We start from the raw sequence: 15,473 nt of genomic DNA, 5'->3' as shown, positions 1-15,473 counted from the left end.
CAGTGCAATGGAGGGGCAGGACACTTTTTCAAAAGTAGCCATTGCTTGGAGACTGGCTGGGCATTGGCCAGCAGAGTGAGGCAGTGAGTGACTGCCTCAGTGAGTGGGTGGGTCTTGGTTTGTTTTCCTTTAGTTTCTTCACTTCTAAAAACTGTCTTGATCCAGACGCACTTGGATATTCTTGCTTTGGCATTTGCAATTTTCTCCTCAATGCCTGAAGAGGGGGAGTGAGCGAGAGGCTGGGTGGGCACTTTACATTCAGCCAGGGTCACTCCACCATCGCCTGGCACACTGAGGGGCCATGACTGAGTCGAAGTGTGACGTGGAGGCTTATGGATGGAGACAGAAGTCCAAACCTCCCTCTTTTCACAGGAATACACAGTATAACATAGGGCTGCTTTTCTTGCTTATTGCCTTAGCCCAAGGCAATAAGCCCACCTCCTTTCCCTCCCCCTCTTTCCCTCATCCTCAACTGACCTGTGCTTTCCTCCCAACAGCCTTCACACATAAAATGTCAACCGTGCCACACATTGAGCCACCTCTGACCACACAGAAGACCACGGCTACCACCTCCATCAGCAGCACCTCCAAGACCTCTGTCTCCACAGAGACCAGCCCACCAAGCAGCACAGAACTCCCTCTGGCAACAACATCTCCAAATCCCAGCTCTCCACCTGCCCCCAGCAGCCCACTCAGCACCCGGCTGCCATCTACTGCCTCGTCTACATTCTCTTCTTTGTCTGCAACCGTCAGCACAATGCCTACACCTACACCCCTCACTACTTCCACCTTTAGGTCTTCTGGGAGTACTCCGTATTCTTCTTTCCAAAACACCACATTGCCTCCATATGGCAAAACATCTTCCTTAGCCGTTCCTACCAGTATCTCTGCCAAATCCACTCCAGTGTTGGTCCCGACTGTTTTATCTACAACGATGACATTTGCTCCCCTTGTGATCACTACTGCTTCTACAGAGTCGGCTGAAAGGAGCACCTTGCGAACAACAACATTAACCACTGCCCGCACGACCTCATCTCCTTCTTTCACCTCTAGACTTTCAACGTCCTTGTCCTCCATTGTGCCATCCACAGTTCCACATGGTAATGTATATCCATAGCATTTCCTATATCATGCTTTTTAATACCTTTTTTTATTTCACGAGTGCATGATTTTTTTCTTTACATATTCTTTATCTGTGATACCATTTGTACCCATTGGCTCCATCTTTTCTTTTTGCCCCTTATGCAGTTACTTTTTGTAGAGAAGTTGTCTGATGTCTTAGATTTCATAAGCTGATTCCCTGCTATACAATACTGTAGACATTAAAAAGCATGAGTTAAAGAGTCTGACAGGATGCAGATCAGGAGAGTCACAGAACCTCTATTTTCTAATCTTCAAAAGCACTGTAAGAAAGACAGCCTGTTCAAATAAAAGGTATCTTTTGACTTACCTTGCAGCCCTCTTGTTAGCTCTCATATACTTTGCACAGTTCAGCATTTTTGTTCTCTCTTCTGCTGGATACTGTTTTCCCATTTTTCAAGGTACAGAGATGCTTTTTGGTTCCTGTGCATAATTAATCACCTAATATTTTTTGACTGAAGGAATACTATTTTCTATAATTTCCACACCATTTCATGAAAAGCGATGCACACAAAGCAATATCTATCTACTACTTTGAAATGGAACTGTCCTACTTTAGGATTTGCAGTATAGGAGTCAGAAACATGGTGTGGATGCACAAGAGCTATCTAAGATTTTAACTGTACCCTGTATAAGTAGCAGAGGCCTAGTTTCTACTCTTATTTAGAAACAATGAGGAAGTTTTTATTCAATGCTTTCTAGGATATGGGTTAACACCTAAGAATAAACCAGAGTGACACATGCACTGTTCAATCTATGAATGGAAGGTAGGTTTACTGTATGGTTCATTTTTGTTTTAATCACCGTTTGAGGACCAAGAGAAGAGTTAACATCTCAATTTAGCCACTTTGCATTCTCTTTTGGGAGTTTTCAACATACAAAGGAGAAACTATCTAGAACGTGTACTTTAGCCACATCATACTGCCTTGTTCCCTATTGCCTTGTCCGCTGTCATATACTGACTTCACTGCTTGTTCTCATTTTCCATGTGTTTAATTCCTAAAGAAAGTACATTCTTCACTTGCCTTATCTTTTTCAAGAATCAGGAGGGATATGCAGCATCCTATAGGCCTGCCCCTTTTCTGCCCTGCTTAATAATGAGATTATAAGTATTTGTATCTTTTTGTCTTTGAAGCATGTGTTCAGAACTTTTCCACAGATAAATATGCTACTTCCTTAGTTGTGAATCCTCACACAAAGTCCTTCATTTTGTCATTACAATCAGCTCCACTGAACCAGGAACTCTAACAGGAAGGAAGAATGAACAAAGCAGAATACCATGCTTCATTCAACCAAGACATCAGTCTTAATCCAGAAGACTGATTATACAAAGGGTTCCAAATAGTCATGTAAGAAAACTGCATTTGTGGTTAACTACTACTCTCAAAGAGTGATGTTAGAATCAATATACAATAGTGGGTACAGTTACCTGTAGCTGAACCTTTCATCTCCGTTTCCACCATTAACATTGTCAGAGTGCAGCCTGGCCAGGTCAGTCAGCTCAGCCACAAGGCATGGGAGAATTACCTACTTGCAGAGAAGTGATTAAATGCAAGTCTGTCCTTCATCCTGCTGTCACACAAGTGCTGCAGTACCAAAGAGGCTCATTGCAGTTTTAGCAGAAAAGAGCCTCGAACTGACTGACTGCTCGAGCATTGGGAAATGACAGTTTGACCCAAGGAGGCAGGATTTGACCCTGCTTGCCCTTCATCCTCATGATTTTCACCTCACAGAATGGGAATCCAAGTAAGAACTCTCATAAGCAGAAGGATTTTCCACAGTACAGTTATGGTTTAGGGGCCTGCTTTGGATTTTGTTCACATTCTTTTCCTAAGAGAAGTGCTTCCAAACATTACATTCCCAACCAAGCATTACTGACTTTGCTCCTTGCAGTCTTAGTCTACTGTCCAGTTATTAGTTTTTTTATTTTCCAATAAGAAATTCCCAAACATATACTACAGTATTAACTGAGTCTTCCCTGCAATAGTGTTCAGGTTTCATCTATAACCTACCTTTAACCATGGAACCTGACTGTGCTCAAGAGATAATTGTGCAGGAACAAGTGTGAGCGGTGCGTGAATTGCCTTTGTAGTATTCAACATCTTTGTTCTCCTTAAAATAAACTTCAAACACTGTGTTTAAACTCCTTGGAAAACCTATGTTTTCAGTCAGCTCTTAGCTTCATACAGTGTTTAAGTGTCATGCTTCAAGTCAGGAGAAAATAGGAGATTGGTACATCAGTATGTAGCATTAGGCATTCTGTCTTGTAAGGAAAGTTGTGAACTTCTGTTTGCCTACAAAAAATTACACCCTTAAAATGAGTAAGCTAAGCATTTTTCCAGGAAGTAAGATCTACTACAAAGTCTGAGAACCAGAAATAATTCCACTAGAACGAGACAGCTGGTTGTTTTACGTGCATCTTAACGTTCTCAGCAGAGGATTAGTTTTTTTCCTGCTGGACTGAATTTGCACTACATTCTTAACAGGAATTTTTTTTCCTCATTTGTAATTCCAGCAATCTCTGTGTTCTTAGTTGTTCTCCATGATAAGTGCCTCATGCATCTTCAGCACCCAGTTTAAAACCTCCTCTTGCAGAAATTTATCTTGCTATAATTCTTTCTCTTTTTTTACATTTGACAGATCCTTGTAGAGAAGTTGAATATGAAGAAAATATAACTTACAAAGGCTGTTCTGCAAATGTCACTTTAAGCCGATGCGAAGGATCATGTCCATCTTCAACAAAGTAAGGATAGCTCAGAGGCTGTAGAGTACTGAAGTTGTTTTTCTTACTTAGTCATCTGTAAGGAGTGGTATTTTATGAACTACTGCTCCTTAAAAGTCAGGGAGGAACATGTGGTTAGAATCCACCCAGTAATATATTATGTTGCCATATAAAGCAGGTAACTAAAACCAGCATTAATAAGGTCATTTACTGTATAGGGATTTACATTCTAAAGAAGGAATGTCATCTCACTTCCTTAAGTTTTTGTTGTTTTTTAAAAAAAAAATAAACAGACGTCAACGCTGCAGGTTTGGGGGGCTGTTTCGTTGGTTTGATTGTTGGGATTTTGGTTTTGTTTATTTGTTTGCTTTTTAAAGATGGAAAAGGTTGTTTAGACTACAAATACTGTTTTCAAATAGCTAAGACAGTAAAATAAGAAATTTCATCTAGGGTACATAATGTTACTTCAGTTGTTTCATAACATTCTCCTATGAATGTAATTCAGGTATATTTTATAATTACAAGTGCTGTCTGAGCCTGTGCAGTTCTGCTTGCCCAGTAGGAGACTATTCAACAGAAAATCAAGGCTTCAATACAACTAAACTTAGTGTAGCAGTATTAGAGTTCACAATTATTTGGGGGAAAAAATTAAAATTGTTAAATTCCCAACAACCCAAGCCAATACTATGTTCAAGAAGAAAAGCAACGAAGAGTTTTGCCTTTGCAATAACTAATTTAAATTAATCCTGAAGCTAAAAGCTATCCCCTTCAAAGCAAGTTCAGGTGTCCCCCAGCCTTTTAAAAACTGAGTGACTGACTTTGTATCCTGAGAATATTCAGAAGGGCTGTGAACCCTGGCGGAAGATTTTTAGAGTTAAGGTTTGTCACAATTATTTGGAAAGTTGTAGTTAAAACCCAACTTTAACTGAAACCAAGAAACTTTTCTCCCCTGCAAAGGAGATTTTAAAAAAAACCTTTTTTTCCTTAACTTTCTTGTTCACATACCTGAATTCTAGCCTACCTTTATACTGCTTCCCACTGACAAAGATAGAACCAAGTCCAGCAGTAGGCTGAACGCTGTCAGAAATCAACAGTGTAAGAAAACAGCAGCATCGTGAAAGACTCGAAGCCTCACCTGCCTGTTCAAACAGTCACTTCACTTCACCTACATGTGTTTTATTACTGTGAAGTCAGCAAGATACGTGCAAGTCTACTGTGGCTTTGTTAACTGACCTCACAACCCACAACTGATATTACTATGCAGTCACCAGCTTAGATTCTGGTGCTAACTGCTCAGAGGAAGAAAGGGATTTTCCTTCCTCCATGAACCATGCAAAGGGAACACACAATTTAGCATTTGTGTTAACAGACCATAACAGAGACCTTTTGCAAACTCAAAGTAGTCCAGTGCACAGCTTTAAAAAGATTAAATCCACAGTTACTTTACAATGTTCAGAAGTCCAAAGAACAGGGAAGTCAAATCTTACTAGTTTTCCAGTGAGGTCTGAGGCCTAATAGATGACAACACCCTCTCTTAAAAAGGAAGGCAGCAGCTCAGTACACCTGAGCTCTTGCAGCACCCATCATGAGAACTTCAGTCGCTTGCTGCACTGTTTGTAGTTCTCTAGTTGACAGAAGCATTAAGCTGAGTGTTGTGCTCTTTCCTCTGAACCTCCTACCACAGGAAAAAAAAAAGTGCAAATACTTGAAAAGCCCGAAGCCTAAAATTCTGTATACAAATGCCAACTCATTCTTCCTCTCTTCCAAACAGGCTGAATGTTGAGAACATGATGGTCATCACAGCATGTGGCTGCTGTCGGCCACTTCAGCTTCTTAAGAAGGAATTCCAACTACCATGCCCAGACCCAGATGACCCTGGAAAAAGGCTCACTACAGTCATAACTGTATTTAGTGGCTGTGTTTGTAACTTTGACAGTTGCATACACTAGACTTGCAAACAGGCTTCTGAGCAGCTGCCTGGACTGTCAGTGAACTTGACAGATAAATTATTCCTGATCAGGAGGGTGGGATGCAGAGACGAAAAAAAGAATGGGCAGCGTGAAGTTCGGGAGGGAAGACCATGTCAGAGACTGTATGGCCTTGTTCAGGGTGATAATATTTAACCAGAGGCTAAAAACTGGCCCACGCACTGTGCAGTAACAGAAATTTGACTTTCAAATAAAGTAGAAGGAATTGAATTTCCTAACTTTTCATTATTTGGCCAATTATTTTAACTGAAAATAGTCTGTTAGGTTCACTACAGCTGAACTAGGACCTGTGGAATAGCCCACCACTTCACGGGGAGAACTGACCCATTCCCTTTCCTTTGAAGGTAGACACAGCACTTGTGTTCATCATCCATAGATGACTGCTGTTGGAAAGCAAGGTGCTACATGAACCAAAAGCTAATTGTGAGGTTTCTGCATGCACCCTAGAAACACTACTAACACAGACATGTAGTGGCTTTTGGATAACACAGAAATTTGACGGCATTTCCCTGCAAGAAGTCAAAGCCCATATGCATCTAACAGGACACAGGTTCACTCAGAAGCAATTTCTACTTGCTGCCAGTCAAGAGAATTCTTTATTACTTTGTTTGCAAATAATTTAAGAAAAAGCTGTATGAGTACACAAAAGCTCATATTTTTTTCCCTTTTAGCAAGTTTCAGAGAAGAATCTGAAGCATACATTTAGAGCTTAAGTGATGTTATTTAGCAGTTTAGATACTCTTTACAGTGACATCAACTTTTTACAGCTCCTGCCCATTTGTAATACAGGTGTGTGCTGTTTAGCCTCAACCTTATCCCACTGCTACTCCAGTTTACTGCAGTCTGCACTGTTCACATACTTACTGGTGTTAAGCACTCTAGGAAGAAAGATTTTACATCAAGGTTTTGGTTGGTTTGGGTTTTTTTTTACAGTAGAGTATTTATAACATGTGACTAAACACAGCAACAAAACCAAACTCACTCACTGGAGGGAACAGAGATCTTTAGACCAGATAAGATTCAAGTGAACAAAACCCACTGGTTTTCAGAAAGAAATCACATCAATTGTTTCACAACAACCATTCCATGCAAGTATTTCTTAAACTTTTATGCTCCCAGACAAAAAAAGGACAGTTTGATTACTGTTCTAATCATTTATTTAATCTTAATACGTTCTTCTGATGAATATAGTCTAATATATAGTCTTCTATATGAAAATTCTCCACTTAATTTGACAGAACTTTGTTTTATACAAATAAGACAATCACCATAAATGTTACATACTGGAGTGTAGGTCAAGAATGAACATATGCTACCTGTTTTGCTATTCAGTTATTTTCACATGTCAATGCCTGAAAATACTGCACTTAAAAACAATAACACTGTTTACTGCAGAAATTACTTTGTCTGCTTGACAGGATACATCACTGGTAAGTTAACCATCATTCACAAACAAAAAAAAAATAAAGTATTTGTATTTAATTTGTTCACTTTTCTGCTCATGGCTTCATTGAGCTGACATTTAATATAAAAAGTGAACAGTCATAAGCTTAACACAGTCACCACTGAAAAGACACTTTTCCCTTACCCCTCCCTCCTTCCCATATTTTAATGCACATTTTAGCACAGCTTGAACCAAAGCAGAGTGAAATAAAGTAGTGCAGTTCTCAAGGTGTCCTTTAATGAGGGCACAGAACATTTTACAGGGGGACAGATATACAACAGGATTTGGAATAGTTGAAACAGAAGCTCCTCCCCTGTCTTTGCTAAGACTCCCTTTAGATCAGCACATCAGATTTGTAATGTAGCAGCCAACAGCATGGTTAACATAACAGGACTAATAATGAGACATACACCATCCAGAGGAAAAAACATAAGGTATCCCATTAGTATTTTGCAATTGCCCAACATGACTGCAGGAACTGCTCATGAAGACTTTCAATGACAATATTTATAATCAAAGAGTCTTAATTAAGAAGTATTTAAAAGGCCTTAAAGGGGCCAATTGTTCAAGAGAACTTCTGCAGAATGACCAGGCCTTTAGCCAAATTTTCAGTCTTAATATCCATAGTTACAAGCCATTTCTGGAAAAACAAAACATATCCCCCAAAATCCACACACATCACAGCAAAACCTTTGTTCCTCATTTTTCACTTGTACTCAAGTACAATCACTAGCCTTCAACGAAATCAAGTTATAATCTCCCAGTTCCATCATTTAAACTCAAAGCACTGAAGACAAAAAGCAAGGCACACTCAATCATGGAGAATCCTGTCCCCTGCTGTGCACTGGGCAGCACGACAGCAGCCTCATTTAAATGTATTTTCAATGTCATCACTCTTACTCAAAACCTTTACTCCATGGGCACGCTTGTCTGTATGTGCGTGAGACACCAGTCCCAGGCTGCCTTTAAATAACCTTGAGGAAACCTTGACCTGAGGTTCACTTCTCACGTCAGCAGTAGATGATTTTGTTCATCATGATCTGTAGTTCTCGCTTACAACTGCCCACGGTTTCTAACTGGGCTACCTCACTTGCTTTGGTTTTGCAGCCTTTGTTGCACCTCAAGGCTGGAGCGTGAGCCAAAATTTCTGCAGAGAGGCTGATGTGAAACAAGTTAAAAAGACTCTGGTTGTAAAAACCTGAACGTTTTTGAGTATTCCACTTTAAGTTTCAACAGAAGTTTTCTACACCATGTTGGACATTTTTACCACTGACAGAAAGGAAACTGTTCAGATATCAGTTATTCAACCTCTTAAGTTTTACCATTCATGTACACTGGGGAAAATATTGTTTAAAATTACATTTTCATCTAAGAGTGCATGCCTTAGAGCCCTTCAAGGGCCCATTTCTTCTCACTTCTTTTATACAATACTAGACCCTGCAGTTAATTGTATCACATCATTAGGACTATTACTTGTGAAGTCTGATGGAAAACAGAAAAAACAGAGAACAAAGTATTTAACTTCACTGAGTAACAAGGAACAAGTATATACTCATTCACCACCTACCAGAGAAGCTCATCTCATTATTAGAGATAAGCAGAAGGATTAAGAATAGCTTTTGCTTTCAGTTCACTTTCCAAAGATCAGAAAACATTAAGATGTAAAATATTTCACAATTAATATTTTAAGACTCTGGTCCTGTGACATTTTTTAAATACAAAGATTGGTGACACAACACAAATGTTCACTTGAATCAGATTCAAACACATCCTGGAATCTGCCCTCCCATCCAGCAGACAACTTGTGGGAACGTTCACTTTACAAAGTTTTGACTCTACATTTAACATCTGATTTAACCTTACTGAGCAGCAGTACATTGGTTTCTTTCAACTCAGAGCAGAGGAAGTACCTGTTAAAGGTACTGAAGCAGAATGTTTACTAGCTATTTCCAGCTGAAATCCTTGATTACCACATCTAAAACAACTTCCCTTCAACAAGGTTAAAAGCCTGACCTCTGCAAAAAAAAAAAGAGCAAAAACAGCCCTCCCACCCTTTGTGTAACAGACTAAAAGCCATTTTTAATGGAAAAAGTCACTTCCCTGTACTGTACATTTTATATTCTTAATTTTAAACAAGGGTCAAGTCCTATTAAGGCAGGGAGCTGGTATTGGTTAACATTGCAGTACTCAGACAGTGATGTACAAGACATTTATTTGCAGTATGATGACAGTGATATAAGTGGAAAAACCAAAACTGACATGGTTAATATTAAAACTGTTCAGACAGCAATTCACATAATCTCTGAGATACAGCTTCTTTACTTGTTCGTAGTGTGAGCCTGTACATCTGAAAAAGAACATAAAATTTTACTTACTTTTTAAACACAGTTTGGCATTAAATGAACGCACAGTCAACTAGTGAAAACTAACAGTTACCTCCTACTTGCTTTGTAAGCTTTGGTAGGAAAAAGACCTCAAATCAAAACATTCAGAGGCAGCCAGCCACTGAGTAATACAGCTTTTTCAAACCACTGGCTGAACCAAACTTATATTCAAGTGCTTGTAGAGAATTACTTTTATTATAGTATTTTTAGCCTTCAACAGAAAGGTGTTGTCCAAAATTTTTCTTTAAGAAGAGTAAATGTTGTGGAAAAGTTTACAGACCCTCTACTACCACTTCTTCAGGGAACAGAAGACTTACCACACAAAACTTATTTTTAGTCCTTAATTAATTTTGATAAAACCTCTATCAAAAAAGCTTGAGTAAAAATATTCTTAACATTGTGTTCATGCTTTCTCTTTTAGCCACTTTTTTACTAACTTAAAATGGCAAAAGAAAGCATACTTAACCTTGTCTGAGGTGCACAAGACAAAAACATTAAATGTTTCAAACCTTCAAGAGAAGATGAGACTTGACAGACAGTCTGGAATATTACAATGATCTCTTCTAACAGGAAAGGGAATTGCTATGAAGAAGCAGCTGTATATGACATGGTATAATGTCATGCAGGACCAGCTGCTACCATATAATTTCCTGTTGGAGCCTGCAGTCACAATCTGCTATTGCAATAGTCATTTTTAAATACCTTAAGGAGTTTCAGATACACACAGATATTTAGCTCAAATGAGAACCTGTATTTAAGCTGTCGATAGTTACACAGATACCTGTGCCTGGAGGTTGGGTTCAAGGCGCAGCAAGCATCCAATCTGAGTAGTTTTTGTATGTATGATACCAGCACCAACAAAGTTGGCAGGATTGGGATCTACCTCCTCAAGCAGCGCTGATCCAAAGCCTATTATCTGTGAAAGAAATGTAGAAGATTCAGACGTGGGGAGAGGAGGACACAAATATCAAGTCTACCCAAACAGAGCCACCACCAAATAGCAAAACAAGTAGGAGACTAACTTTAAAGTGTTCAAGACAAAGAATTCTCCAATACCAATTTCATTACAACGAATTTTTGAAAAATGACCCTGCTAATGAGCTGTTCCTGTAAATAAGGTTCTTCTCAAAAGCAACTGAGAAATAAGTTAAGATTTAACAGAAGTCTCCCCTGGTTTTGATACAGCCATTCCTGTCTTACACAGTTACTTCTGTTTTGCCTAAGGCAGCCAGTTCTACAAAAAGTGACTTTTCTAACTAGTAACTCTAGTACAAATTAGGGCTTGAAGTATCTTCCAGTTCAGTTTTAAGCAGTGAATTGGTGTTTTCTTAAACAGCTTCAAGTTTTCAGCTGCTATTGAAGACTATATCTAATTCAAATCACAGTGAGAAACAGTCCATTCATCTCAGGACTGCCAAGACTGTTACACAACATGGATAACATTTAACAGGATGATCCAATTGCCATATAAACCAAAATGCACAAAGTTTACTTATGCCATGTGCTGGTTTTGGTTGGCATAGAGTTAATTTTCTTCTTAGTAGGGTGTGGGGCTGTGTTTTGGATTCCTGCTGAAAAGAGTGTTGATAATTCAGGGATGTTTTAGTTCTCGCTGAGCAGTGCTCACACAGAACCAAGGCCTTTTCTGCTTCTCACCCCACCAGAGGAGGCTGAGGGTGCACAAGAAGCTGGGACAGGGTACAGCCAGGACAACTGACCCTAACTGACCAATGGGATATTCCAAACTACATGATGTCCTGGCTCAGCATATAACCCTGGGGAAGGAAGGAACAGGAGGATGTTCATAGTGATGGCATTTTCAGAGAATCACAGAATCATTAAGGTTGGAAAAGGCCTCCAAGATGTTCAAGTCCACCCTTTGACTGAATACCACCATGCCCACTAAACCATATCACAAAGTGCCACATCCATTCATTTTTTGAACATTTCCAAGGATGGGGATTCCACTACTTCCTGTATTATGGTTTTATCTATCTTAATGTCCCTATGGTGCTTTTTTCTTATTTACTGCTTATTATTCCTCTCAGGCTTTATATTGTCCTTATAGCAAAACTTGAATTTTTCTAAGAGTACAAAAGCAAACAAGTATTTCGTAGCTCAGATTATTTTTTATGTAAATTTGCTTGAGCTCCAGATTTGCTGAATATGTCTGCAAATCAGGCTTGCAGTGTTCACTGTGTGTTTTAATGTGCTGCAATACTGAAAGGTTTCTCTGACTTTCTCAGACATTTATTGAGAGCAGACTGTACCATATCACAACCTTCACCTACAGCCAATGCTCCCATATACAGCACTAATCCTAGCAGGTAAAAACATGTCTCTGTGTAATAGTCTGACCTCAAAAGAAATCCTGCTCTGCTGTTAAAGCTGTTTCTGATGTGGTCCTGCACCTAGGTGTTGTGAAACAAATGCTGAGAGCACTGACCACTCAGCTCTTGCAGCTCCTCACCATCTGAACTCCAAGAGCAAGGACGGAAGGAGGTAGGGTAATATTTTGGTTTTGTTTCTTTTCTTTTTGCTCTTAAATGTACTTCATTGCCAGAGCCTGGCTCTGAAGTGTGGAGGCAGAGGATGAGATCTAAAATCCTGTTTTAAACATGCACTCTTACCAGTTGCTTTTAGTAGATAAAACTGTGTATTGTTATAGCAAAGTCAACTGCCATCAAAAAGCTTTATCAAGGTTGTTAGCACTGTGTATAACCTGCTACTGTAGCAAGCTATGGAAATAAGGGCAGTGCCTCTTACACATTTGAATACAGAACACCTTTCACCTCTTCAGTGGAGGTAAGATATACATATATCATCTGTCATATATGCAGACATACATATACCATCTGTCTCTTTTGCCAGTCAGAATAAATAAATTGTGTAGAGTCCATCTCTGGTCAATATTCTTAGTTTCCTATCTATAAAGTAATCTCTCCAAGTAACTGTTACACGTGAGGGAGCCCTGCTGTCCTGGGGATGGCTGAACACCTGCTTGTCAGTGTTAATTCCTTGCTTTGCTTGCGTGCATGGTTTTTGTTTTAGCTATTAACTGTCTTTATCTCAACCCACATGTTTTCTCACTTTTAACCTCCTTATTCTTTGCCCTATCCCATGGCTGTGTGGCACCTAGTTGCCAGCTGAGGTTAAAACATGACATGCCACTAACCCCTTACACTATGAATTAAAAACACTACACTACCACCTACCTTTGCTTTTGTGATCTCTGCATCCATCGGGTGTTTTGCTTTGAAGATATTCTGTACTTCTTGTTTTGGACTGCAAGGCAAGGCAAGATAAACACGTGTTATGTACAGCATTGTTCAATAGCAATTAATTCTGCTGGGAGAGCTTATAGTTTACAGGATTAAGTATGGGATGAGGTACTGCACCAGCTACATTCTCAATACACCTTTTTCTTCCCTTGGCCCACCACAAGCGCCCCAGGCCCAAGTACCAAGTCTTACTTGCTCAGTTGCTTCCAACGCTGAAAAAAGTCTTGAGAAGACATCTCTGTTGGCTGGAAAAACTTATTCAGTGTGATGGGTAATTTTACTGAAAGATTTTGAAATGTTCCACCATACCTGCATATGGAATAAAAAGAACACAATGTATACGGCAGTGTCAGCAGTCTCTCAGCATAAATCAACCAAGCAACAGGGGATGAACACTAAGGTCCAATTGCTTATGATTAAAATCCATCATATCCAGATGATATTTATAATATAAAGTTTAATCCACTGTTAAATGAATTTATTTGCTCTGCTTAGATAGCACACGAATTGGTCAAACTTTTAACAGGGATCTCTCAGTTTTAACATAGATTGTTATCCTAGATATCACCCAAAGGAGTGAAAAATATATCCCTGTGAAAAAATACCAACAAGACCATTTTAGACTAGAATAACAGCACGTAGCCCAGGAAGCAGGATTTCGTAAAGTTGAGCTGATGTTGAGTGGACAGAACAAGATTCTATTTTTGGTTGCATACATTTTCAGGCCAAGTCATTTGCAGAAATGTTCTTGGTTTCCAGAAGGGAGAAGTTACTGCATATATTCCTGTCAAGATTTCTTAAGCAAACAGGAAGACTGCTGTTTTATACAGATAGCAGAAAGAGAAGTCATGGAGCCATTTTATCAGTAGCTGCTTCTTGATTGTTCGTTCGCTTGTTGTTTTTTTTAAACCACATTGTTCCAAGTAGCTTAAAGCTTAGTTAGATCAATTTTTCAAGTAAGTAGTCTACCCAAGAGAGCTTTGTGTGTCCAGATTCTACATTTCAGTCACAGGACCATGGCAAATTTAACATCTTTCATCTATTTAATTCACTAGCATTTGAATCCTGTGTTTTACCTGAACTGAATGTTCAGGATTGGAGCTTCCATGAAGTCTGACACGCATTCGATGTTCACAACCTGTTGAACCTGTGCACCTCCATCTACTGTGGGGTCAACAGGTTTTGTCTGAAGATTCAGGCATAAAAACGTAGTTAAGGAAACAGATCAATGAATTGCTAACTTAAAAACCAGCAAATCCTCCCATAAACTATATGAGGAATTAGCATCACGTTCACTCATTCTCTATGTGCTACTGAACATTCAAAGCTCAATTCTTGTACGACAAAAAAGTTTGTGGGGTGGGTTTTTTTGGTTGGTTGTTGTTTTGGTTTTTTTTTTTTCATACTTACATACCTACAAGCTCCAACAATTCTCAATAATTTGGATACTCTCTTAAAGATGCCCTTAAAAAGGTATGAAAGTACAGACTTAACAATAAAAACCCCAGGACTACTTTGAACATGACAGAGATACCTTGAGTCAAACACTGCTGATTACACAGTCTCCCAGAAATCCTAAATTTGCAATACCAAGCATTAAGTATGAGCCATAAATCAGGAGCTTATTTTAAAGTGTCATCATCTTGGTGTATGTGTATTCTTCTACCTCCATGTCAAGTTTTAGGTTATCTGCTAATACAGTACTTGAAGGACATGTCTCTCCCCTGCCACTTAATGACAGTGGAAAAAGCTACATTACATATTTGTTCAGCCTAATTTCTCCTTATTTCAAGACTAAAATTTGTGTTTAAAACCAGAGCTTTAAAGAAAGAATCTTCCATCCCTGCTGAAGACTTGTTCTTTCTACGAGAACTCTGGAAAGCTATCAGCAAGTTTCCCATTTCTTCATGTTCAAGGACACCATGCCTGGATCCAGCAGCTTTATTACAATTTTGTGCAACATAAACCATAAAACCCAAATAAAAACAGACATGTGCTACTGCATTTAAGGATATTTGACTGAAGGTCATCTGAGCAGATTACTGTTGGAGTAAAATTCAAGAACTGTGTTGATGTCTTATTACCATAGAATATGAACATACGTCCTAGAAAGAAAAGGATGAGACATCAGAATTTTAGGTACACATATTGAACTGTTCATGTTTTAATTACCTAATACACTGCCTTCTACCTTTAAAACAACTTTTAAGAACCAAGCATAGTTTTTCTTATCAAATTATTCACAGTTCAGAATGAAATGATTTAACCAAACCATTAGATCCCTCCCACAGTAGCTGTCACACAAGCAGTTAAATAATCAGTGGAAGTCTTCCAGTTGCTGCAGAATGTTACTTTTTATGTAAAGAAGCTACTACGCCACCAAGAGTTTTGCAGAAGGGGAGAAGCAAGCAATCCTAGTCCTGGCCTGTATTCAATTCCCAGTCCTTTCCTAGATACTTCCAGGATCTCATGCATTAAATCTGAAGTGTATTGTGTCTCATATTAATACAATAA

The 15,473-nt window shown here is 39.0% G+C and overlaps 2 protein-coding genes across 6 annotated transcripts in view; one reads left to right on the top strand and one right to left on the bottom strand.

The window, feature by feature from the left end:
* The window catches only part of MUC6 (mucin 6, oligomeric mucus/gel-forming), a 41,301-nt gene extending 35,255 nt beyond the window's left edge, over positions 1-6,046 (top strand). The window contains exons 32-34 of the mRNA XM_017806546.1: positions 498-1,100; positions 3,781-3,883; positions 5,634-6,046. Coding sequence (XP_017662035.1) covers positions 498-1,100; positions 3,781-3,883; positions 5,634-5,811 — 884 coding nt within the window. The 3' untranslated portion in view covers positions 5,812-6,046. The remainder of the gene's footprint in view (positions 1-497; positions 1,101-3,780; positions 3,884-5,633) is intronic.
* Positions 6,047-6,427: 381 nt separating this feature from the next.
* AP2A2 (adaptor related protein complex 2 alpha 2 subunit) overlaps positions 6,428-15,473 on the bottom strand; it is a 48,957-nt gene continuing 39,911 nt past the window's right edge. For all 5 annotated transcript variants that reach the window (XM_017809948.1, XM_017809967.1, XM_017809958.1 and 2 more), the window contains 6 exons: positions 14,975-15,064; positions 14,036-14,159; positions 13,152-13,268; positions 12,894-12,963; positions 10,460-10,594; positions 6,428-9,641 (listed from right to left, as the gene is read on the bottom strand). In XM_017809948.1, coding sequence (XP_017665437.1) covers positions 9,564-9,641; positions 10,460-10,594; positions 12,894-12,963; positions 13,152-13,268; positions 14,036-14,159; positions 14,975-15,064 — 614 coding nt within the window. In that variant the 3' untranslated portion in view covers positions 6,428-9,563. The remainder of the gene's footprint in view (positions 9,642-10,459; positions 10,595-12,893; positions 12,964-13,151; positions 13,269-14,035; positions 14,160-14,974; positions 15,065-15,473) is intronic.

Source organism: Lepidothrix coronata, unplaced genomic scaffold (genome assembly GCF_001604755.1).
Source record: "Lepidothrix coronata isolate B3197 unplaced genomic scaffold, Lepidothrix_coronata-1.0 Scaffold1, whole genome shotgun sequence".
NCBI classification, from domain to species: domain Eukaryota; kingdom Metazoa; phylum Chordata; class Aves; order Passeriformes; family Pipridae; genus Lepidothrix; species Lepidothrix coronata.
This window is presented reverse-complemented; position numbering and strand designations above follow the sequence as displayed.